Below are 26072 nucleotides of genomic sequence, written 5' to 3'. Positions count from 1 at the left end.
GGGATTAAAGGCACTAGCACCACAATGCCCAGGTTTCTCAAATATTTGAATATGACTGAAAGAAGAGACATGCGCATTCACACTTATAATCCCCGCACATCCAAACCGGCACAGGAGGACTGAGAGTTTGAGGTCAGCCTGGACCACAGCAAGTTCCAGAGCAGGCTGGGCTATGAGACACTACCCTAAACAAACAAACAGCCCTTCTGCCAAATCTTAAAAGACTTATGTAGTTTAGCAGTAAAACATTTGGCTAGCATAAACAATGGTCTGAGTTCGAACCCCTGCACACACTCACACACACACACACACACACACACACTCATGAAGGAGCCACATTCATTTGTAGCTGTGAGAGCCGAAGCAAGATGGTGCAGCGATGTGGGGAAGGCCAGGGACGGAGTAATGCCACAAGCCTCCACAAGTACCCAGAGAGGATGTAGCATTGCCGACTCCCTGGTATCTTTAGTAGGGCAAGAAAACCCATTTGTGTTGTTTCCAATCACCCGGTAGTGATTTGCTGTAGGAGGAACTTGAAACTAATACTTAGGTCTGTGGTGAGGGGAGCGACAGGACACCTATTTAAATTGGGGTGTCTGAGAAACAAGTTTCCAAAGTCTGAGCGTGTCCCAAATGTTACATAAGGCACGTTGTCTTAAAAATAGACTTCTGTTTATCTGAAATTCAAATTTAACTGAGTGTTCTACATTTTATTTGGCAACCTAGAAGTTGGGGATTAGAGAGAACCTAGGATCACAAGTCTCACGACTTGCAACCTGGGGTGACTGGCACACATTTATATGCCCAGCACTCAGGAGATAAAGGCACCAGGATTGTGAGTTGGGGGCCAGCCTGGTCTACATGATGAAACCCCATACTAAAAACAACAAACAAACAGATAAACACAACTTAGGATTCCCAGACCACTTCACACTTCTCCCCCGCAGGCAATTTGGCATCTGGCAAAACCCGGTGTCCTTACATCCCTCCTGGACCCTTCCCACAGCCCTAAGACTCCTCTTACCCATAAGGAAGGGAAAGGAAGAGGTGACTTAAGGTCATTCCTTTGGATCTGACATTCTCTTGGACCACCAGAATTTTCCCAGAAATGGTTTGTTGTCCTTATCGTACCTGAAAGAGGAACCTCAGAGATTTGCCCCCAAATTGCAGTTGTACAAAACAAGGATATGTATGTAGTGAGGGTAGTTAATGGGCCGGGCACGGAGCTAGTGAACTCCCTTTCAAACTATGGCTGTCTGGAGACAACCTCGTGAGCCCCAAAGCAGGAAACAGGTAGTTACTGAGTCAGGGTCCAGGGTAAGAACCGTGTTATTCACGAAGAACTGACGCCAGGAGGCTAGGCGTCAAAATGGCTCAGCTGATGGTGTACTGACTCTGGACAGCCAGGTCACAAGTCAGCAGAGGGCCAAGGAGTTCTGGAATGCAGATTCTGAGGTCTGGGTCTGAAGCGGGTTACAGCACCTCTGCCTCTTTCCTGTCGTGAAGCAGAGGATTTGCAAAAACAGGACAATTTAAAGAGAAAATGATGCAAACACTAGGCATGCTGAGGCAGTATGTTCTAGGGAAGCAGCTGCTTTCCTCCTCCAGGCCTCGGTTTCCCCTGTCAACACACCCGGCTGCACAGCCGGGACCACCAGGTGGGGACAGACCCAAGCCAACGCCGCGGCGTTCACTCAAGCGCGCTCCCGGGTGGGCACCGCCTTCGCGCGCCCGAACGTCACTTCCGGCGCGAGGGCCGGGCGGGCCGGCTGCGGAGTGCGGGTCTGTACTGCGCGCGCTGACAGCCGAGGCTCCTGCCGCCGAGACCCGCGCTCCGCCTGCCGCCGGGCTGGTGAGTGCCCGCTAGCCTGTGCGTGCGCCCAGGGGCCAGAAAAAGGGAACCCCAGAGGGCGAAACTGCCGGAAGTGAGCCAGAGGGGCGGGAGACCCCAGGAAATGGGGACACCTGGGGAGGGGGCTACCGCCGGAAGTAGGGGCCTTGGACCGCTGTCAGCGGTTCGAAGGTCTCTGGGGCTCCGAGGGAGATGGTTTCCGGCCTCCGGTTGTTTGGGGAGAGAGGGAATGCTCCACGGGGAGATGGCTCCAGGTGGGGAGGATGCTAGGCTTTGTCTCTTGTCCCCAAGGCCACCCATCACGTCGTTCCCCAGACTGACAGCCACTGCTGAGCCCTTGGGTATACAACAGGAGGCTGCAGGTGGAGGAGAGAGAAGAAGAGGCCAGGGTGGGGCTTGACACTTCTCTCTGCCTCACTGGGCAGGGCTTGCCGTACTTCCCTTGAACACTGAGTGCTGTCATGAGCCGGCACTGGGGGCTGTGGTGAGCCTGGCAGGCAGGCAGGGTCTCTTGCTCTGTTGGGATCCCCACGGGAGGGGGTGAGTGCTGGCTCCGTATCCTGAAGATGAACTGTGGAGTTGACAGTGGAGTGGTGCCTAGCATGTGCAGGGCTGTGGATTCGATCCCCAGCAGCCCACAGGAGGAAATAAGACAATGGATATATACGATGCAGAGCTTGACTCAAAGCAAAACCCTGAAGCATGCATGACCTCTCTCCATCAGACCACTGTGATGTAAGCTGCACAAGGCAGGGATGAATGCCTTCCGTTGTGTCCCTAGCACAGTCGGCACAGTGCCTGACACCTACAGGAGGCAGTCTGTAGTTCTCTGATAAATGAACGGGTGGGAACTGACTCTGAAGGGTTTCACGTAAACACCTGTGACACCAAACAGACATTTCTAAAGCGCGATGGGAACCCAGGACTGTGGAAACCTGGAGGGACTCGTCCTGAGGAAATCGGGGAGGCTTTCCAGCAGCTGGGCCTTGACGATCATGAGTTGTGTGGTTGGTGCCGAACATGGAGAGGACATTTCACGCAGTGGGTATCGGATGTGTGAGCTACTCCAAGAATGGAGGGTCACTGGGTTGTCTCCCCTGGCAGAGGAGGGGTGGAGGAGGAAAGGAGAGGGCCTTTAAGGCTAGTTCTCTGACCTGTGACACTACAGTTCATCTCAGGCAGGCCGTGGGTTGGGATTCCAGGCACCTACCTGTTGGCGACTGCCATGGAAACAGCCCAGGGTGGAGCCTGTGAAGGCAGGAGTGTCCCGTTCCTTGCTCAGCACACTCTATGTAAAGTACAGTAAAGGATTAGGTCATGGAGCCTCTATGTCTTAAGACCCTGTTAGGTGCTACGAGGTGTTGCACAGCGATCACGGGATATCATACACTGGTTACGTGCACACGTGACAAGAACTGGAGATGGAATCCACAGAGCTCCTGCCCAGGCAGCTCAGGCAGCCTGGAGTGAGTGAAGGCTGGCTTCTTCATGTCACGGTCCCCTTTTGCCTAGGTTGTTGTTGAACCTTCTATGCCAGCACTTCATTACGGTCCACTCTTTAAATTAAAGCTACTTTTCATCATTTCTGTGATGTACGGATACACAAGGCCTCTAAATCCATCTGCTTTCCCCCACCTTGCTTCCTTAGTTCTAGCTACACTGGGCATCTTTTTTTGTTTGTTTGTTTTGTTTTGTTTTTGGAGACAGGGTTTCTCTGTGTAGGTTTGGAGCCTGTGCGGGCTCTAGCTCTGTAGACCAGACTCACCTTGAACTTACAGAGATCCGCCTGCCTCTGCCTCCCAAGTGCTGGAATTAAGTCATGAGTCACCACCGCCCAGTTTACACTAGGCCTCTTGCTTTTCAGAAAAGCCAGGCATTTTTCAGATACCCTCACACAACCATGTGATATGTTTGGCAAACCCTGCCATCTTTGCTCAAATGTTACCCTGTCAAGTCTTCCCTGGCTGCCCTCATTTAAAACCAATCTTGATCCCATCCCCACCCCCCCTTCTGTTCTTCATAATAGTAAGCTGTGTATTATGTATTATGGTTAGAAACTGTCTCCCATTTCCACTGGGCTCAACAAGACAGGATTTTTTTTTCTTTGCTTCTACTTACTGTGCCTGGGGGGCGGGGTGGAGACCCAGACATCGTTAAGTGTCTAATATTCATTGGATGCATGTGTGTCACCCAGTCAGGACTCAGGGTGAGTCTCTGTGGGTTGGGAGTAAGAACACTCCATTGAGAGGGACCAGAATATGCACGGAATGAGGACACCTCTTTGGAAGCAAGTGAAAGAACCTGGTGTGACTAGATGCTGGAATTCAAGTGATGGAGTGGGCGATCCTAAGATTTGGTGGGAGTGGCCTGCTTGGTCACTATCCGCAGTGGACCGGAGGGAGTTCAGCCAGGTGCACCCAGGACATTACAGGTATGTACAGGGAAGGACTCTTGAGATGGCCCCTGCTCTCCTTGTTGAGCATGGGGTGGAAGATCAGTGTCCACACATGGACAAAGGCTTAGGCTCTGCAGCCAGGGAGTCCTGCTGCCAGCCGATTCCAGGACAGCTCAGGCTGTCCTGTTTTCATCCAATAGTGTTTAGCACAGGTTTTCCAGGAGCAAGCCCTATGGATCAGCTGATGGACGGGCAGTGTGTGGAGTTTATTGGAGTGCCTCCACAGATTCAAGGAGATGAGGAGGAGCCTTGGGTCCGTGAGGCAGGTCTGGCCCCTGTGACAGAGGTGTAGGCAGGAGGAATCCAGCTTTATCAGTCTCTCTGGGTCAGTCACTGGCTGGGGGTAGGGACAGGGGCTGTTGTGGGTGTTTGTAGAAACCGTGGCTTTAATAGGATAGGGCCTCTGAAGGGACTGCAGCGGGGTCCTTCAGTTACATTTCCATGATCTCCTTAGTAAGTTACATTGTAAAACTTGGGCAAGCTAGACATGGTTGCACATACCTGCAATCCCAGCACTCCAGGGGCTGAGGCAGGAGACTAGCAAGTTCCAGACCATCTTGAGGAACCTAGTGAGACTCTGTTTCTCAAGAACAAACAAACTCTTAAATGTCCAGTTGTTCAGATCTGTTTCTTTGAGGCACTTTTGGTAAGTTTCTTATCTCCTACACAAAATTGTTCTGTACTCTCTTGTGGCTTTTTCCTCCTGCAAAGGTCAGTTCGTGAAGCTTTGCATCTGTGTGTGTGTGTGTGTGTGTGTGTGTGTGTGAGAGAGAGAGAGAGAGAGAGAGAGAGAGAGAGAGAGAGAGAGAGGTCTTCCTTGATCAATACCCACCTTATTTATTTTTTTTATTTATTTGGCGGGGGGGGGGACCTACTGTGGAGGCAGACTCTCATCCCTGGAGACTGGGCATCTAAACAGCACCTTGGGCAGTTTGCTGGCTGAACGCTCTCAACAGCCTAGTTTTGAATTTCAGCATTGACAAACTGCTCTCTGGGAAAGACTCAGTTTATATTCTCACCAGTATTTTAGAGGATGTGTTCCTTATTTTTGAACTGGGTCTGAATCTCAAGGGTGTTTGCATTCACATTTATGTAACAACAAGTCAAGCCCCTAGTTAGACCCTTCCAAGGAAGGCGCAGTGTTTGGCTGTTGGATTTGACTTAGGTATGTGACTCAGATCAAGACCACTCCTCCTTGGGATTCCCTGAGGTAACTTGACAAAAACTCCCTGTCACCCATTCCCGCTCTTGGGGTTCCAAGTAAGCAATGTTTCACCTTAAAAATTATAGACATGGGCTGGAAAGATGGCTCAGTGGCTCAGTTTCCAGCACCTACATAGCATCTGATACCTGTCTGTAACTCCAATTCCAGGGCTTCTGACACCCCCCACACAGACATACATGCAGGCAAAACACCAATGAACATAAAGTAAAAATAAATTTAAAAAGATTGACTCAAAAATAAAGGTAAATGAATAAATAGAATACTAATAGTAAACATAATTTTTGAAACATTACATGTACGCATACATGTTGAGTTTGTGAGCGTAGGGGCAATAGGCTCCTTTCACCTTTCTGTGGGTTCTTGGGATCATACTCCAGTCATTGGGTTGTGTGACAAAAATACCTGTTGAGCCATCACGAAGGCCCATGTTGCACTTTCTTACCCTCACGTGTGATCTGTGTGTCAGCAGGAACCCCCATAGCTAATGTCAGAAGAAAGCGACTCTCTGCGAACCAGCCCCTCTGTGGCCTCCCTCTCTGAAAATGAGCTGCCACTGCCTCCACCTGAGCCTCCCGGCTACGTGTGCTCGCTGACAGAAGACTTGGTCACCAAAGCCAGGGAGGAGCTTCAGGAGAAGCCCGAGTGGAGACTCCGGGATGTGCAGGCCCTTCGAGACATGGTGCGGAAGGAGTACCCCTACCTGAGCACGTCGCTCGATGATGCTTTCCTGTTGCGCTTCCTGCGGGCCCGAAAGTTTGATTATGACCGGGCCCTGCAACTGCTCGTCAACTACCATGGCTGCAGGCGGAACTGGCCAGAGGTCTTCAGCAACCTGAGACCTTCAGCCCTGAAAGATGTTCTTAACTCTGGGTTCCTCACAGTGCTGCCCCACACAGACCCCAGGGGCTGCCACGTCCTCTGCATCCGACCAGGTACTGGGGGAACGTGTGATCCCTCTGGGGCGGGTCTGTTCTTCACCCTGCTTTCTCTCAAAGTCCCCCCCTTGATTGTTTTAGTGAAGGTACTTTTCTAATTCAGGCTGGTCTTAGACTCAATATGCAGCCATGGATGATCTTAGACTCCTGACTCTCCTGCCTCTCCCTCCCAAGTGCTAAGATTTTAAGTGTGTACACCATGCCTGCCCCAAAGCTCTTTTGACTACAGATGACAAACCATCTTCGGACTAACTGAGGACCACAGAAAGATCTGACCCAAAGAGGCAGGAACAGCCCCCACATGCACCATACTGAAGCTGCTGCTAGAGCCCAGAGCACAGGTCCTCAGGTCTATCTGCTGGACACAGACAGCTTCTTCATATTCTTTACCCTGAAGGACAGCAACGCTCTCAGACTCACCTGGTCACTCAGTGAGCTTCTGTCAGTGCAAACTCAGATTTCCAAGGGAAGGAATCCAGTGGGCTGAGGAATCGTGGGATACAGGCATGATTGCCAAGCCCCTCCCAGTGCCTCCTCTGAGTGGGCTGAGGACAGATAGAAGCAAGACAGTGTGGGCCGGGCAGAAGCCTGGGAAGGTACCCACTCTCTGCTCCTTCCCCTCCTTCCTCTGTGGGGTTAAACCCTGACAAGGTCTATATATTGTTATTTATTTGTTTATACTTACTTAGTTAAGTTAGTTAGTTAGTTTTGCAGCACTGGACTGGGACCCCGGTGTGCACCTGCTGGCAGGAGCTGTACCACTGAGCTAAGATCAGAACCCCTTGATTTGTTTGCCAATACCAGCACTTCATAGTGGTACTTGGTGTAGCTTATTTAAAAAAAAGAATGCATCCTTTTTATCTTTCTTTTTATTTTTTATTTATTTATTTTTATTTTATTTTACTTTGTGTTTTGAGATAAAGTCTCTATGTAGCCCTGGCTGTCCTGGAACTTGCTATTTATAGCAGGTTGACCTCAAACTCACAGAGATCCACCTGACTCTGCCTCTGCCTCTCGAGTCCTGGGACTAAAGGCGTATGTATGCCCAGCTTTTTAAAAAAGTGTCTTTTCAGCATTACACAAAGAAGTATGGTAGACTCAAAAGTAAACGAACATTGCATCTCTCTATCCTGCTTTTCTGTGTATTAACTTTACTGTTCGCAGTGGAGAGGAGGGGGCAGCCTAGGTGTCAGGAAAGATCATGAAAAGCATGGTTATTTGCAGCAAGGGAAGCTCCCACAGAGCATTTAAAACCGTGGCCCTAGGAGCGGCTAAAGGGGGAAACTAGAAGCGTTAGCTAGTGAATGGAGGGCATGGGATGCCAGCCTTCTGATTCCTAATTCTGTCCGTCCTGGGCACCAGGTGCCGTGTAGGCGAGGATCTTCAGTCCACTCGCAGCCCCTGCAGTTCCCTGCCTGGCAGAGTCCAGGGGGAGTGAGAGATTACAGCACTCCTCCTAAGCAGGCCAGGAAGTGAGCCCATGCTGACGGCCCTGTGTCTGCAGCTGCACCTGCAGGGGTGCCGAGCGGTGGTGCGGCCACCTACCTCCATCTGTTTCCCTCCGCCTGCCGGCCTCACACCACATTTCCTTCTCGCCTTTGACAAGCCGTCTGTGCAGTCTAGAGCATTCTCTTCACCCTGCGCCGTGTGTCAGACATAGCTGGAGCCGCTTCGCCTGCTGTGCCAGGCACTTTCCAAAATTAGGTGTTTATTTTGAAATAAGCAGTGCAGGTTTCTGAGCACCGAGACCTAGAAAGGGACAGCGAGCTTTGTCTCCCTCTGTGAGCTCAGCGCAGGAGTGTTATCAGGTGGTCAGGTGTCACCATGCTGGCTCTGCCTCCTCCTGGCATGTGCTTGTGCCCTCCCTGCCGACCCAGCTTCTTAGGAGGAAGCGTATCTACAAAGATGTGCTCCTAACCGGGCTTTTTGCTTGTTTCTAAGCTCTTTTGAGATGTATGCGGTTGAAAAGATGATGTCCAGCTATACAGAGGCAGAGGCAGACGTAATTCACATGAGCATTAATCACCAGGTTTGGCAAAGATTTGTCTGAAAATTTTGTATAGGGCCAGTGAGATGGCTCAGCAGGTAAAAGCACTTGCCCCGCAAGCCTGTGTTCGGATCCCTAGAACCCAAGTCAAAGTGGAAAGTGACAACCTAGGATTGTCTTCTAACCTACATACATGCTCAATGGCACACACGTCCCCTCACACATGAGTACATGTGTCATACGCACATATTCAGATGTGCACATTCATTACATATCCTATTTTTAACAAAATGAAAGTTTGTTTTTAATGTATTCTTTCTTGATTTCATACATATATAATTACTTTGACCATAAGCCCCCATTATCCATTATCACCCTTCCCTCTAATTCCCAAGAAGTCCTCCAGTGTTCAAGTCCTGTGCTGCCCCACTCACCCCCTTGCAGGGAACGGGTGGGTGGGGAGTGGCCCACTACATTTAATTAGGGTCACTTGCTTGAGCACAGGTTGGGAGTTGCTTCCCTGAGCAAGAGGATCTTACCTGTTGAAATAAGAAGCGGCGGCGGGGCTGCGTCCCCAACACCCCGGCCGCTTGGCTAGCTTATGCCCGAAATAACAACACACAAACTGTATTCATTTAAGAACTGCTTGGCCCATGAACTCTAGCCCTTACAGGCTAATTCTCGCACCTGGACTAGCCCATTTCTAATAATGCGTGTAAGCACCCCAAGGTGCGCTTATCGGGAAGATTCTAGCCTCCGTCCATCCTGTGTGGATGCATGGTGGAGCATGGTTTCTCTGCTCCAGAGTGCAGAGTTGTTGTGTCTCTCCTGGAGCAGAGCAGAGTCTGACCTCACTTCCTCTTCCGCCCAGAATTCTATTCTGTTTACTCCTCCCATCTATGTTCTAAGCTATGAGGCCAAGCAGTTGGTTTATTATAATTAACCAATGACCTTCCTCCATCACTTACCAGTGGTCGCACCACTGAGAACCATGACTCTGCTTCCCCAGCATTTGGGGAGGGATTTTTGTTTTTGAGACAGGGTCTTGTGTAGCCTAGGCTGCCCTTGGACTCCCTTGGACTCCTGTTCTTACCACCAACTCCCAAGTGCTGGGATTGCAGGTGTGAGTATAGAACTTGAGTCAGCTTCGTCTTTATGTCTTATGGTACGTGAGTCTTGGTAAAGATTTTCTTGAGAATAGTAGTTTCCAGTTGGGCAGGGTGGCCTGTGCCTACTGTCCCAACACTCAAGAGAATCCCTGAAAGTTCAGGGCCAGCCTGGGATATAGAATAACTCTGTCTCAACCCTCTCACCCCTCCCAAAAAAAGAAATAGAGGAGAAAAAGAATAGTGATTAAGGCAGGCGGTGGCACACACCTTTAATCTCAGCACTTAGGAAGCAGAGGCAGGTGGATATCAGAGTTCGAGGCCAGCCTGGGCTACAGAGCAAGTCCCAGAACAACCAAGACTGTTATAGAGAAACCTTGTCTTGGGGGAAAAAAATAGTAGGGATTAACAGTCAAAAAGATTGTCATTTTTATCTTTTTCCCAAAGAGTGGAATCACTAAATATGCAAATATTAATCAAGCATCAGGAGGAGGATGCTTGTAAGGAGGAACTTGAGGACGAGCCTCATGGAAATAGCTGTGCTCAATCCTGTAACACCCTGGAGGTACTTATGAGTTAGAACTCCCTCTTTAGATGGCAAACCAAAAGCCAACTTCTGTCAATTGAAACAACTCATTTGCTCAGGTGATATCTGGGTTCAGTTAGATTTGGTTTGGGGCGGGGAGCTAGATGGATGATCTCATGGCAGCCTTGGCACAGGCTTCATTCTCAGACCTGCTCTGGTCTCATGAGCCCCTGGACCTCCGGCCGACAGCTTTACTGCTAGGCAAGGGAGGAGTGATCTTCCCTACCCCGAGGACCACACCCTAAATGGAGTCTGGCTCTGTGTGGCCTGACTAGGCCACATGCTGTGGCTAGGACATCAACCAGCCTGGCCAGCCAGTCTGCATCATCACCCTCCCGGAGTCACCAGTCAGGTTAGTTCTGTGCAGCCAGAGTGGAAAATCAGGTGTGATGGCAATGGCAGGAAGCAGAGGTGGCCACGGTAGGTGTTACCCTGTTTACTTAAGAGCCAGGCTCAGCTGAAAAGTGGTAGTGCATGCCTTTAGTCCCAGAACTCAGGAGGCAGACTCAGGAGGATCTCTGTGAGTTTAAGGCCAGCCTGGTCTACAGAGTGAGTTCCAGGACAGCCAGAGCTACAGAGGGTTAGCGTGCTAGAACATCTTGCCCAAGATCACACAGCCAATAAACGTCAGAGAGTAGCACGTCTGACTTCAGAGTTCACGCTTTTAACCTCAACACTCAATTGTCAATTGTGTTTTCTTTTTCTTTTTTGGTTTTGCTTTTTGAGACAGGGTTTTCTCTGTGTAGCTTTGAAGCCTGTCCTGGAACTCGCTTTGTAGCCCAGGCTAACCTCAAACTCAACAGAGATTCACCTGCCTCTGCCTCCTGGCCTAGGATTAAAGGTATGCATCACCACCACCTGGCCTAATTGTGTTTTTGTCTCCAGGTGTTCTGCTGGGTTCGGGAGGTTAGGAAACACCAGTTGCTAGGCAGGATCTTGGTGACAAGAATGTCGTTCTCTTCCATTGCAAAGCCAAGGTTTTAGAAGATGCATCTTTTTCTGAGCGCTTGTTTGTATTCATTCCGTAACACTGTCTATCCTTGTGATCTCAGACAGATGGATACCGAGCAACTACCCAATCACTGAGAACATCCGAGCCATATACTTGACATTAGAGAAACTCATTCAGTCTGAAGAGACCCAAGTGAACGGAATTGTAATTCTCGCAGACTACAAAGGTGTCAGCTTATCAAAAGCATCTCATTTTGGCCCTTTTATAGCCAAAAAGGTGATTGGCATCCTTCAGGTATGGCCCCTGTTCATCATGTACCCATTCTGTGGTTGCTTTGCTTTTCCCATGGCCTGTCCACTTGCTGCAGTCTTATGGGGACTATACAAACCCCACTCCCATTGCAGTGGCCTGCTCCACATGTCACAGCTGTAAAGACTGAGCTCTTATTTATTGACATGCCCCTTGCATGCTGCCTCATGTGAGCTGTGAGGTGCCTGGTGCATCTACCCGTCACTGAGGTCCACAGATGTCCAAGCCCTTGCTGTGAATTGACTTAAACAGACTACTTGACTGTTGGCCATCATCTTACTTTATTTTGTTTTTTGGTTTTTGTTTTTATATTTATTTATTTATTATGTATACAGTATTCTGTCTGCATGTATGTCTGCAAGCCTGAAGAGGGCACCAGATCTCATTACAGAAGGTTGTAAGCCACCATGTGGTTGTTGGGAATTGAACTCAGGACTTTTGGAAGAGCAGGCAATGCTCTTAACCACTAAGTCATCTCTCCAGCCCTATTTTGTTTTTTTGAAACAAAATCTCTTGTGCTCCAGGTAGGCCTCAAACTTGATATGTAGCCAAAGAATTACCCGGTCCCCCTGCCTCCACCACCATGCACACCTCCAGCATTGTAAACTGGAAAGTCTGGTTTTCCTTAGCTTCTACTGTTTTTTTCTTGTGCTGGGAATGCAACTCAGGACCTCATGTATGCTAGGCATACGCTCTACCACTGAGATACATCCTGGCTTAATGTTTTATTTTGTTTTTAATTATTTTATGTGTATGGGTATTTTGCCTACATCTGTATGTATCTGTGCACGTGTGGTTGGTGTCTGAGGAGGCCAGAAAGCATCAGATTCCCTAGGACTAGGGTTACAGACAGCTGAAAGTTGACATGTGGGTGCTGGGAATTGAACCCCGGTCCTCCAGAAGAGCAGCAGTGCTCTTGGCTGCTATCTCTCCAGCTCCTGGCTCTGGGTTTTGATGGCTCCTGTTGAATCACACACAAACACACACACACACACACACACACACACACACACACACACACACACAGTGTTGGGATTGGATCTGTATTTTCTACTAATGTAAGATCACCCAGAAGGACCAAAATTCCAAAGTTAAATAAATTTGGGAACTGTGATGTAATGTGTACCTTTCTGGTGAATTTCACTGTAAACATCAGGGTATTAAAGCTTGTGAACAGAACTGCACCTAAATATACACCCCCTCCTTATTTAAATGGACCTGGAGATTGAACCTAGAGCCTTGCATGTTAGGCAAGGGTTCTACCATTGAGCTAAAGTTCCAGCCCTTTTTAAAACACAGATTTTATAGCCAGGCGGTGATCACGCACACGGAGGCAGGGGCAGGCAGATCTCTGAGTCCAAGGCCAGCCTGGTCTGCAGAATGAGTTCCAGGATAGCCAAGGACATTACACAGAGAAACCCTGTCTTGAAAAAATAAACAAACAAACAAAAAGCCACTTTACATCTTGAGATAGGATTTCCTGAGTGGCCCTGGCTGTCCTTGAAAGTACTCTGTAGATTTGTCACTTTTCTGGTGCTGTGGTGAAACACCATGACCAAGGCGACTTCTAGAAAAAGAAGTTTGTGTATGGTTCCAGAGAGGGCAGTCTATCAAGAGTCAGGCATGGTGGCAGGACAGGAAGCTGAAAGCTCACATCTTCAATAGCAAGCACAAAACAGACAGCACTAAAAATAGCGTGGGGCCGTGTGCTCTTAAAGCCTGTCCCCAGTGACATACTTCGACCAGGAGGCCACTCCTCAACTTCCCAAACAGTGCTGCCCAGTGTGACCAAGTGTTCAGATGCCCAAACCTATAGGGGACATCTCATTCAAACCACCACACTCTAACTCAGACAGGCCTTGAACTCACAATCCTCCTACCTCAGCTTCCTGAATAGGCTGAGGAAACCTGTGTGACTATGTAGGCCAGTGTATTCCTCTGGCTCACACATCTGCTTTCACATCCTATCTGGTACACCATGGGAAGTACACTTGGGCTGCTCCTACCTGGGAGGTCTGATGTTTTCCAGCTCTTTCTCTGTGGTCTTGGACCACTGTTTGTTGCTAAAAGAGCCCTCCCACCTGCTATCTTTGCCCAGCTTTTCTGACCCAGACTTCTCAAAAACTTGTCTCCTGTGATTGACACCAGGGCTCTCTGCGGCAGCTGTGAGAATCAGAGCAGACTGGTGCTGGGCTTGTGGTTTAGATGAGGAGAGCAGCTGCAGAGGAGAGGGTACCAGATACTACCTATGTTCTAACATGGCATTCCTTCCACCCACAGGACGGCTTCCCCATTCGGATAAAAGCAGTCCACATAGTGAACGAACCTCGGATATTTAAAGGCATTTTTGCCATCATAAAACCATTTCTGAAGGAGAAAATTGCAAACAGGGTGAGCGATTTCCTTTGAACTTGATACTTTTTTAAAAATTCCCCTTGATTTTTTTTTCTCACTTGATTTATTGTGACACCTAGAGCATCATAATTTTGTCCAGAAACTAATTTGGAAGTATAAGGTACTTAGACTTAACATGACCCATCCTTTTCATGAGGGGAAGATGGAACTAGTAAGAATACATTGTTTGCCAATAACAAGGGTGCTGTGTTACTGCAGGGCCTCATGTAGCCCAGGCTGATTGGTGGGATTTTTATAAGCTGCCTCCCTGTTCTGTAATCTATTCAGACTTCTGGTCTCCTGTCTTAGACACTGTGAACCAACACTGCATCTTATGTGTAAGAGGATTTGGCTAAGGGAAATAATGGGTCACCAAGCAGATAGACTGACCGTAGCTAACTCGGAGCTTCATGCATACTGAGTAAGTGCTGTACTGCGAAGTTACGCGGCCAACCAACCCTGGAAGACACTTTCAAAAGAGGATCTTCCTTTCTGACACACAGAAGCCCCTCCTCTTCTCATCTTTCTCAGGGCCACTGATGCACATGTGGTAGTGACATTTTTATCCTCTTTCCTTGCACCCAGAGACATTGAGGTCACTCCAAGGGCTGGATTTCTTTCACACTTTTTCACACTTTGACACTTTTTCTTTTGTTTTAAAAATCTTTTAATTTTAAAGTATGTGTGTGTAGGCGGAGTTTCTCTGTGTTCTGGCAGCCACTCCCAAACAACCACTCAAAGATTTATTATTAATTATAAATGCTGAGCCAGTAGCTCAGGCTTGTTACTAGCTACCCTTACATTTTAAATTAATCCCCTATGCTCTGCCACACGATGGTACCTTCTTTCAACACGGCATGCTCATCCTGCTTCCCTGTTTCTGCTGGAAACTCCTTAGACTCCACCCTTCTTCTTCCCAGCATTCTCTCTGCCCTGAAAATATTGCTTAGCTATCAACCAATCAGCTTTTTATTAATAATGAGAGCAACACATTTTCACAGTGTGCAGAGAATTATTCAACAGCATACATGTGTGCAATACACAAGGAGGCCAGAAGAGAGCATTGAATCACCCTGAAATTGGAGTTACATGTGGTTGTGAGCCACCTGATGTGGGTGCTGTGAACTAAACTCAGGTCCTCTGGAAGAGCAGTAAATGCTCCTAACTTCTGAGTCGCCTCTCCAGCCCAGTTTCTTAAAAAAAAAAAAAAAGCATCTAAAAATAGAGAATCTCAAGGTTGTAAGAGCTAAAGCTTAAAATCTAACTCCAGATTCCCAGGACCTTTCCCTGAGAATATTAACAGAGAAGAGCCTGTGTGATTCTGGTCGATTAGCCTTGAAGGCTGCTGGCTGGGTGTGAGCCCCGTTGGTTCCTGGCCTCCCTTTCTTTTGCTGTAATAAAACACAAAACAAAAGTCACTTGGGACAAAGGTGGAAGGTGAAGTCCCTGGTTGAGTGGCACCCACGGTGAGAAGGCAGGGTAGCAGCTGGCTTGCTCTCTCCATTCGTGCACACCAGGATCTAGCCCTGCCTGGGGAATGGTCATACCCTCAGTTACCACAGCTCTCCTCACCTCAGTTAACATGATCAACACAAAATTGCCCACAGGCATGTCCAGAGGCCTGTCTGCCAAGTGATTCTGTCGCAATTAGCATTTTACCGTGCAGCCTTGGAAAGATCTTTCGCATCTTTGAAATCTTCTTATTCATGTTCCATTTGTTCCCTCTGCTCACACACTCACTCAAAAGTATAATCAATCAACTTTATATGGACAATGGAAAGAACAGGCCCAAATCTTTACCCCCAAGATCCTCACACTCTGGAAAGGCACACAGAATGGATTGTGTGATGAAGGGGTTATGTACTCACTGGGGTAGTTAAAGCCGGTACCAGTGAGAAGATCTGTGAACAGCAACTGGGAGACCAGCACGGGATAATGTTGAGGTGTGGGAGGGGTATCCAGCCTGGAAGAGCAGGTAAGAAGCCGGAGCTGAGGGATGGTGAGAATGATGAGTAAAGCCAGACCGCGGCAGGCTTTGTGGGCCTGTGAGATGACTGTAAATATAGTGACATTACCTGAGCCACACTGAAAGGAGGGGACTGTGGTGGTAGAAGGCCACTGGTAGGCTCCGAGAAATGGTGGTGGCCTGGGACTGGTAGGGTGGTAGTGAAGTAGTTAGTTATATCATGACTCACTGGAAGTTTCTTGGTGGGTTGTGCTAGAGAACTGAGGGACCCCAGGCTCCTGGGGCTAAGGAACTTTCTTCACTCAGCACCTACCACAGGGAGATTGTCACATTACTGATTCTCCCCAGCATGTGTGTTTGTGCTTTAAAAAAAAAAAAAAAGTTTTGCAATGTCTTAGGTTTCGATTGCTGTAATAAACCCATAACCTAAAATATCTTGGGGAAGAAAGAGTCTACTGACGGAAGAAGCCAAGGCAGGAACCTAGAGGCAAGAACTGAAACAGACTATAGAGGGATGCCTCTTACTGGCTTGTTCCTCGTGGCTTGCCGTTTGCTATTTTATATACCCCAGAACCACCTTCCCAGGGATGGCACTGCCTGCAGTGGCTTGGATCTTCCCACATCATCAATCAAGAAAATGTCCTGAAGGCCAATCGGATAGGGGCGTTTTCTCAATTGAGGTTCTTCTCTTTCAAATGATTCTAGCTTGTATTAAGTTGACCACAAAGAACTAACCAGCACAATTAGCATATATTAATATATAATAATCATTTCATTATGGCATTGTCACTCATTACCCTCTTGTCCTCCTCTCATGCCCATTGTTCCTCTTCAAGTAGTCCCCCTTCTACAGTCTTGTCTTTTTTGTCTGTTTTGGTGATCCGAGTTTATTTAGGATCACTTACAAGGTCATGAGTAAAGGGCCATTTACAGGAACATGGACATTTACTAGTGGCTATAACACTGAAGAAAATCCCCTTACCCCCAGCAACTATTAACTGCCCATAGATCCTTAAAGGAGTGGTGGTCCTGCCCCCAACGCCATGATGGAATGTTGAAGGACCCAGTCTTGTGCCTGTGATCACGGTTGCTGAGTCTGTGTTTTTTATACTGTTGTGTTTTAGTTCTTTCTCCATGGGTCTGACCTGAACTCTCTCCATACAAGCCTTCCAAGGAATATCCTCCCCAGGGAGTATGGGGGCACAGCTGGAGAGCTGGACATCGCCACCTGGAATGCGGTGCTGCTGGCATCAGAGGATGATTTTGTAAAAGAGTTCTGCCAGCCTGTGCCTGCCTGTGACAGTCTCCCAGGCCAGCCACTGCTGCCTGAAAGACTGATCTCAGATGCGCAGTGTGACGATTCCATGCGAGCCGTGAAGTCCCAGCTCTACTCCTGCTATTAGCTCTCTTCTGGGAGAGTCACCATGTATAATTCTTCATTCCTTAGAAAGGCACAAGGCTGAAGAAGCCAAGGCCTCAGTCTTGCTCCATCATTATGCAGCAACGGAGCTGCCTATAAAGATTAAAGGTGAGCCCGCCTCAGGCAGACCATTGGCTATCTGCATTATTCCAGGGAAGACACGGAAACTGCCCTGGTGATTCCCAAAATGTTTGCAACTGCTAGTCTGGATAAGCTGTCTGTATCTGTTTCTTACACATCTTGGAAGCAACCAGGGTCAAAGTCACTCTGAAGTAACTAGGAGACAAGTGGATTGATCACAACTCTGAAGCAGTTTGCCAATTCTGAAAGATGGCCACACGTGAAACTGTTGACTCTCTTTCCCCAATAACCCTAGGTGTTGACTTCTGTTGCTCATCAGCAAGATTCAAGATTCAGGCCCTAGCTGTCATCACTGGACCTAGAAAGCACTGTAAACTGAGCAGTACAAATACCAGGACCCAGGCAGTAGTTATAGATCAAATTTGGAAGCCAGGTGCTTCAGAGCATCCCTGGGCTTCCAGGGTTGAATCTTGCAATAGAAACTTTTCCCAAACCCATAAAGCCTTAGCTCTGGTTCTCCATGGGATCATACTGGTCAACATAAAATACTGGATTTCCAGACTTTGTGAGTAACGCATTTGGACTAGGAGTCATGTGGCTGGACAAGGTATGGACCTCAGCTTTGTCATTTCTAAAGTAAGCTATGTGGGATGGTTCTTTGAGGTGCTGAAATTGTTAGGTTTTCTGCTTGCAAAGATGACCATCTAGAGGTGGTTGGGTCTTGGTTTTTTGTGGTATGTACACAAGCCTTATGTAAAGGAGTATCACCATTTGGCTGTGCCTTTGGTGGTAACCAACTGCCTTTGTAGAATGATGGGTGACCTTGAAAGGGATGGCTTTTGCAAGGCTGACCAAATCTTGTACAAACCCTTCCACCCTGGAGACACTAGCAATATATCAGAAACAGTCACAGTAATGGCCAGCTTTGGGCTTCTTCTATTTTTGTCTCTGGAAACACACTGGGCCAGGTTGTTGCTGGTATACCTGGGGCCCAGCAGACTGTCTAGTGTGGATGAACCAGTTGGCCAAAATGTTAGTTTTGCATTTAGGCACTTTAGACACCTGTCAAAATTTTAGCCTTAACCCAAGCTTTGAGGGAATTATCTCCTGGTTTTTGACCTGTTACCTTTGGTATTCACCGGGTATTATGATGTTAAATAGTGTCAGCTGCTGTTGGTTGTGTATTTACTAGAGTAAGCAGGAATGTATGTGACTTTGAAACTCAAAGGTCGGTCAATTGTTACTAAATTTCCTAAAACATCTGCAGTTCTTAATTGAAACTTACCACAATAATGCCAATTCTGGGAAACATTCTTTTCACCTAGATGCTAATACTTGATCTTTTAGATCCTGGCTGAGTTTAAGTGCCAAAACACACCCGTCTTGACTGCCCAGAGACCATTTACTACTAAGTTTCTGCTATTTGGTTTAGCTCCTGGCAGGTTTTCTGCCTACAGGGATGATCACTCACACACCTGGAAAAACCCATGATGGCTCTGAACCCAGCAACCTGGGCAAGAGACTCTATTAACAGCTTTCTTAGTTCCTAAAGAGGAAGAGAGCACAAGAAAAAAGAATAGACAAAGGGAGCCGGGCGTTGGTGGCGCACACCTTTAATCCCAGTGCTTGGGAGGCAGAGACAGGCGGATCTTTGTGAGTTCGAGGCCAGCTCTGGTCTACAGAGCTAATTCCAGGACAGGCTCCAAAGCTACAGAGAAACCCTGTCTTGAAAAAAAACCAAAAAAAAAAAAAAAAGAAAGAAACAAACAAGACAAAGGGAAAGATGAATTCCTTCCCTGGTCTAAATCCTGTCACATGACTAGCTAGTTCTTTGTTTAACAAAGGGCAGCCAGGCTCACTGGGAAAAATCTCAGAGCATAAAGCACCCAGTTTGCTAGGCCTTTCTTGATTAGGGAGCCATTCCATCAAGCCTGAAAGCGTGGGTCTGCTGTTCCCACAGCCGCCTGCTGACTCTAAAGATCAGTCTTGGCACCTCTGGTTTGAAGCCTCTGTGAGGCCAGGACCTCCTGGTGTAAAATAAAGCAGCTCGTGTGCTGAGCAAGGAGCACAGCAAAGCTTCAGTTGAGAGGAACACTGGTAGAGGCATCAAGTGAGCAAGACTTTAGGGGTAAAGTATCTGACTTTAAAGTTCTAGACATTTTACAGATAGCTAAAAATGAGCTTTTCCTAAAATTCAAGGTTATATGGTGTTGGGAGGGAAAAGGGATAGTGAAATAGAAGTGGGTCCCAGCTTTATAGTTCTGCTTGGCACCTCTGATCACTAGACAAAGAGGCTTGTACACTGAACTCTCAATCCTGTTCCTAATTGGTTCTCTGGCCATAAGGGCACTCTTCTCTGCTTTTTAAAAACAAGGTCATTTAAGAATGTAGGTCAAGTGAACAGGTGCTGCAATATGCTAGTGTAGGGATATGGGAGTTTCCTTCTCTTGCTCACGTCCACTACAGACTTCCACTAAATTCTGATCCCTGAAACCTATTGTTCCTTCATGGAGGGATACAGATAAAATCTACAGCAACAGCGGGCTTCACACCTTGGCTTTATCTGGGCACAGGCCGGTTAAACCACTCTCATCTCATCCTAGGTTTGGAAGCACCTCAGGTTACAAGGTTTCTTCAGAAATGCAGGCATTCCCTCTGAATATGGGACAGCCTTACGATCCATCAGGCAGTTTGGTGGATGTCATTTCATCCTCATCATTCATGGACCTTGCTTTTTCATCTGGGCAGCAACAGCTACAGTGCTGTTGTGGCACTATAATACCTCATCTTGAAGTCATGAACTTCAGGTTTTCCTGTGGAATCTCCTTTAGGAAGGAAAACGTTAACTCGATGTACGTGTAGCTGTCCTATGGTCATGTCAGGCTGGAACACCAATGGTTGCTCAGGACAGCCAGCTATCTTGCTAAGGCGCTCAGTATTGCCATCTGTTCACTCTAAATCTCAAGCAAATTTCTTTCTGCTCTCCCAACTCAGAAATGCTCAGCTTCAAATGCAAGAAGCGCCACCAAATACTTCTCCATGGGAGCTAACTCCACAGGAAGGCTCGGTGTGACTTGCAGTTGGAGACGACTACATGTTTATAGGTTTTCTATTACCTGGGGTCCTGTGTGTGTGTTTTCAATCTCAATGGAGGCTTTTTCCACCAGGCAGTTAAGTGGTGGCTGCTTTGGAGTCTCCTGGATGTGCCTCGGCTTCTTGGCATAGCACACAGGAACCCAACAGGTAAATACTTGAAACTTCCCAGCGGCCAAGACCTCCAATACCCTTCTGACTGGTGGGAATGGGGCTGTTTTCCTGAGCAGTCTAGGCTACTATTTTAGCCCATGGCTACTTACTTCAAACTGAAATTCAGTTTGACTTTGAGTTTAGGCACATGTGGTGGATTCATCTACTTCAGTGTTTGTTTTGACCAAAAGTTTATTTTTCTAGTGCATTTTTCTAAGTGGTGAAAATATGTAATTTTAGTATGCATGACTGGACCTCCAACAATAAAAATCTCTGTAAGGTTGAGTGTGTACTGTGTTTTTGTTCTTAAAACAAAACCTGGATGTAGTCCTGGTGACCTGAATAAACACAGGTTTCCTAACCATGGGCCCAAGTACAGCTTCCTGCCCTCCAGGTGGACTTGGGAGGGGCATTGTGGCAGGCACTGGCTGCCACTAAAGATCATGAACACTTAGAACACACTAGTTATGTATAAAGAAAAATGACCTTAGTTCCACACAGTGGTAGAGGCATGCATTTTTCAGTTCCCAAGACTTGAGATCTTTCTCTGGACTGCCCTGAATCCTTCCAGTGACAGCTAATGATTCCTAAAGAGCTCCTGTGGCATGGGCAGATGTGCCAAGTACACAGAGTACATCATTTCATTTAAATCTTCAGATACTATCAAGTATATTGCTCCCATGAGAAAAACAGGGCCCAAAAATGTTAATTAGCTTGCCAAGGACACTCTAAGCCAGGATGAATCTTGTATCAGGAGGGCATGATGGGTGGAGTGAGAATCTTTCAGAGAAACAGCCACGTGAAGTGACAAATAGCTATTTGGTCCCTGGTATTCTAGAAGCTGAGGCTCAAGTTTGGGGTTAGCTTGGACATCACTAGACCCCCATTGTTCCACTTGATCGTAGTCAAAAGGCCAAGAAGTAGGGGTGGTACATGCCTCTCTGTGAGTTCAAGGCCAGTTCCAGGACACAGATAGTTTCAGAACAGCTAGGGTTGTTGCAGAGAACAAGTCCAGACTATAGGGGGCTGCTGGAGTAGGATTAGTGCCACACACACTAAGCTGCTGCCCGCTATTTGTTCATAGAGGACATGTCATGTCGCAGAGCAGGCAGCAGTCTGGCTGGCATAGTGGTTGAGTTAGTTGGGAAACTCTTAGCACAGGATGTAGGCTTACTGCTGGCTTCCGGTGAGGCAACAGGCAAATATATACGCTACAGTGGAGCACCCTCTCTAGGTGAGCCTTTCTGGGTAAGTCTTGATTCTTTACTGCCACTGTAAGGCAGTTGTGAGGATCAGTACCTCTCCATGGTCTAAGGCAGAACGTTTCCAGCCTCCCAAATGGCACATGGCAGTGGTTGAACACTGCCACAGTCAGTAAAAGTCCTATGTGACTGGATTTAAGGTTGGTAAAAGTATGGTTAGGGTTGTGGCTTAGAGATGATCAGCATGCAAAAGCCACGGATTTAAAAATGGACAGTGCTGGCACACACCTTTAATCCCAGCACTTGGGAGGCAGAGGTACGCGTATCTCTGTGAGTTCTAGGCCATCCTGTTCTACAGAGTGAGTACTAGGACAGGCTCCAAAGCTACAGAGAAACCCTGTCTCGAAAAACCAAAAGTCATGGTTTGATCCTCAGAGCCATTAAGGAAAAAAAAAATAAGCTAGTAATAATAGCTTTAAGCCATCACTCTCCTTAGAAGATTTTTTAAAAAAGAAATTAATGTTCATGTCATGCTGGGCGATGGTGGCACATTCCTTTAATCATTTAACACTAGGGAGGCAGAGGCACGGGGATCTCTGTGAGTTCTAGGACAACCATGTTACAGAGACCCTGTCTCAAAAAACAAACAAGTTCATGTCCTTACCTGGACCCCAGTCCATTACAGAGATGACCTGAAGATGCTCGTGAAAGCTAACACTCTAAACACAGCACTCAGAAGGCAGAGGCAGCCAGGGCACTCTGAGTTTGAGGCCAGCTCGGTCTATACAGCTAGTTCTAGTCCAGCCAGGGTTACATATCGAGGCTATCTCAAAGAAAAAGATACTAGTGCCTAATCAGGTGATGTGGAAGCGGTAAGCAGTCTCTCCCTGTGTGTCTTTCGTCTATTCTGTCTCCTATACCTTGATGGGCCCAGGAGCAATGAGGTTTATCTTTAAGCCTGAGGTTTCTCTCTGCGTTGCCATTTTCTCGGTAACCTTGGACAAACCACCTTCTTCTAAACCTCAGTTTAAAGAGAGAAAGGAAGGTAACCACCAACCACACAGCAGTAGATATTGTTAAATCACTACAAATGTAGCTATTCACATGACCTTTGGGAGCAGGAGGACTGCTAAAGGGTAAACCCAAGGCTTTGGGCATGCTAGGCAAATACTTTATCTGAGCTACATCTCCAGCTACACGGTATCTTATTCTTCGCTTGAAGATAGGCTTAAGTTACACAGCAAGAATCAGGACATCACTGCGCAGGCTACCTGGGTAACAGGATAGATGGACCAAGACAAGAGGAATAAAGAGATTAAGTACAATCCCTGTTAAGCAGCACAGGCCTGGCATTTGCTGTCAATGACCAGAGATCATCCATTAGCAGAACACTTAGCTTAGCTTCCTATGTAAGAAAAAGGAGTCAAGTAAGGATTTCTCATAGACAAAAAGCTGTCCTGCTTTAAATCAGATCTGAGTTATGGTCTAAGAAAGAGCTCAAAAATTCTACCAATAACCAGACCTGGTTTATGGGAGAAAATAAACTCACTGGGGACTATACTCAGCACATCATACATGCTAGGCAAATATTTCACCACTAAGCTACATGCCTGTATGTCTTTTATTATTTAAGATAAGGTCCCCTATGTTGCTCAGGCTAAAACATGACCTATAGCCAAAGCAGGGCTAGAGTTTGTGATCTTTCTGCCTCAGCATCCTTAGTACCAGGGATCATAGACGGGTGCTACCATCCCTGATTTCCAAGACTATTTTTGGCAGTGCCTTTGGTTAGCAAGATAAAATTTTAGGCTGAGCATGGTGGCTGCTGTCTATAATCTATCTCAGTGTTTAGTGAGTAGAAGGGGCAGAACTCCTCAAAGGACCCCTCTCTCTGTAGTCTAGCCTAAAGAGTGAGTATCAGGCCAGCACAACCTAGAGCAAGACCCTTTCTCCAAACACACTGACCTAGAGCAGTAGTTCTCAACCTTTCTGACAGTGCGACCCTTTAAAACAGTTCCTCATGTTGTAGTAATCCCCAACCATAAAATTGTTTCTACTTCATAACTAATTTTTTTTGCTGTTATGAATCATAATGTAAATATCTGTGTTTTCTAATGGTCTTAGGCAACTCCCATCAATACCCTTCCTATAGGGGTCATAACCTGTAGGTTGAGATCCCTGAACTGGAAAGTAAACTAATTCAACCTGGGCCAACCAGCTTCTCCCAGTGGCAAACTTCGCTGTTGCCTTTGATAAATACCTAGAATGTGCCACTGATTGCTGAGTCAGGGCCCTCAAACTGCAGATGAGCGTGTGATGAAGTATCAAGTGGACTCACCTAGATGGGATGATTTTGAACTTTGACTCTAGGATTACTCAAAATGCCAGCATTCTTCATACCTGTGTGTGTACAGTTCTGCACTTGATGTGTAATTCATTTGCATCTTGAAAGAATGTTTCATGTTTAAGAGCCAGACTTAACTCATTCTTAGAGTGTAGCCAAGCAAAGGTGGACTGCTCTATTTTTAAAGAGAACTTATAATTTCAAATTAATCTCAAATTATCATGGTGGGGAAAAATTCTTTATTGGGCTTTACTACATTATTTTGAATCATAAGGCAAAGAACAGGGAACTGTGTTTTGAGATTTAGGATCACCAGGCAGTGGTGGCACACACCTTTAATCCCGGCACTCAGGAGGCAGAGGCAGGCGGATCTCTGTGAGTTCAGGCCAGACTGGTCTAAAGAGCTAGTTCCAGGACAGGCACCAAAGCTACAGAGAAATCCTGTCTCAAAATAACAAATAAGGGCTGGAGAGATGGCTCAGAGGTTAAAAGCACTGACTGTTCTTCCAGAGGTCCTGAGTTCAATTCCCAGCAACCACATGGTGGCTCACAGCCATCTGTGATGATACCTGGTGCCCTCTTCTGGCCAGTAGCTATACAGACAGACAGAACACTATACATAATAAATAAATAAATCTTTTTTTTAAAAAAAAATAACAAATAAAATAAAATTAAATTAAAAAAAATGAAATTTAGGAACTTTAAAGGTCTGACTGTGACTCCCCTGCTGCTAAGAGCAGGGTATCTGCCTTACAGTTAAGATCACAGGCCAAGCCTATCTGCCCACAAATCCTTGTAACTTGATTTCCACACGTGAACCTACAGGACAGTGGTTCCAATAACTCCCGTCAAACCCAGCTTCCCTAGCCTCCAACTCTACTCAGCTGATAATCTGTATGATTCTCTAAAATCACCTCAAACCCAGTCTCTATCAGATTCTGAACATCTCTGACCTTTTAAATTTCATCTAGTCTTGTTTTAATCCATAGTGACATTGGCACTTACTTTCAAAAGTGCTCAAAACAGATTCACTGAGATTGGAGATAAAGACAACTTTATCTCCAATCTCAGGTATCTCAGGTATGAAGTAATGACCCTGAGTGTGCTCAAGGTCACAAGTACACTAGTACTCGGTAAGCATTTGAAGGCCAATTAATAGCTAGAAAAGAGCATAGCTCAGATAGAGAGACCTAGGAAGTCTGTCTCCCAAACCTTCATCATTTGAAAGGACAACTTTCATCCTTTTGATACAACCAGCATCCCAAATAGAACCTATCTACACAGATTAAACCAGAATCTCCCAGAAATCAATCTCTCCTATCCACTTGAAACACTAATGTGGAAAGGGTCTAAGCTATCATTTTCCCCCCAAACCCTCTTTACTTCTCTATTTCAAATCTCAGATAAATTGCCCTGGTATCTGGTATGAACCAAAGTTACAAATCCTAAGGGCATTCTCACTAGGAAGTCCACTGTACTAGCCTCTATCTAGGACCACCTCTCCTTATGAGTTGTCCCATGTTGGTCAGCTCATTTTCATTAACTTTAAGCCCAAGAAAGAAGAATGTGTATCTTTCATGTCTTCACCCTACAGGGTGTAGTACAGACACTTGGCCAGTTTCTGTTAAAAAGCCTACTTTATTATTTATTCCTACTGGGCTGCTTTTCAGTACTATCTTCTTTGACAGGGTCTTAACTACCTCTTACTTTGGTCTTTACCAGAGAAAATATTAGGGATAATTTCTAAATGAATGTAAGACTTCACTTACTAGTCAAATCTTAAGTGCCAGAAGAGAAGCAAAGCATCTGCCTGAAATGTCAGATTGACAGGCGACTCTCCAAACAAGCAAACAAATAATATTGACCAAAGGCAATTGAAGAAGGAGCCTTAAGAAACTAGGTATGGTATCTCAGAGCTACATTTCAGTACTTAGAAGCTAAGGCAGGATTTGAGTTCCAGACAAGTCTGGGATACAAAGAAAAGACCCTTTCTAAAAAAACAAACAAACAAA

General features: G+C 46.7%; 1 protein-coding gene across 4 annotated transcripts; it reads left to right on the top strand.

Annotated features, from left to right (window-relative positions):
* The first annotated feature begins 1749 nt into the window (after positions 1-1749).
* Positions 1750-20797, top strand: Ttpal (alpha tocopherol transfer protein like). Of its 4 annotated transcripts, XR_007593375.1 has the most exons (6): positions 1757-1852; positions 5999-6464; positions 11199-11392; positions 13688-13798; positions 16892-17875; positions 20263-20797. XR_007593375.1 is itself a non-coding variant. In XM_050150951.1 (5 exons), exons 2-5 carry the CDS (start codon positions 6017-6019, stop codon positions 17168-17170), a joined length of 1032 nt encoding a protein of 343 aa, XP_050006908.1. In that variant the 5' UTR covers positions 1750-1852; positions 6002-6016; the 3' UTR covers positions 17171-20797. The 4 variants fall into 4 exon arrangements, 3 of the variants coding, with proteins under 3 accessions (XP_050006908.1, XP_050006907.1, XP_050006909.1); XM_050150951.1 differs by having other exon boundaries at positions 1750-1852; positions 6002-6464; positions 16892-20797; XM_050150950.1 differs by having other exon boundaries at positions 16892-20797.
* The last annotated feature ends 5275 nt before the right edge of the window (positions 20798-26072 follow it).

The sequence above is a fragment of the Alexandromys fortis genome, unplaced genomic scaffold (assembly GCF_014885135.2).
Source record: "Alexandromys fortis isolate MF-2015 unplaced genomic scaffold, M_Fortis_MF-2015_v1.1 scaffold_27, whole genome shotgun sequence".
Classification (NCBI taxonomy): Eukaryota; Metazoa; Chordata; class Mammalia; order Rodentia; family Cricetidae; genus Alexandromys; species Alexandromys fortis.
Note: the sequence above shows the minus strand (reverse complement) of the source record. Positions and strands in the feature narration are given on the sequence as shown.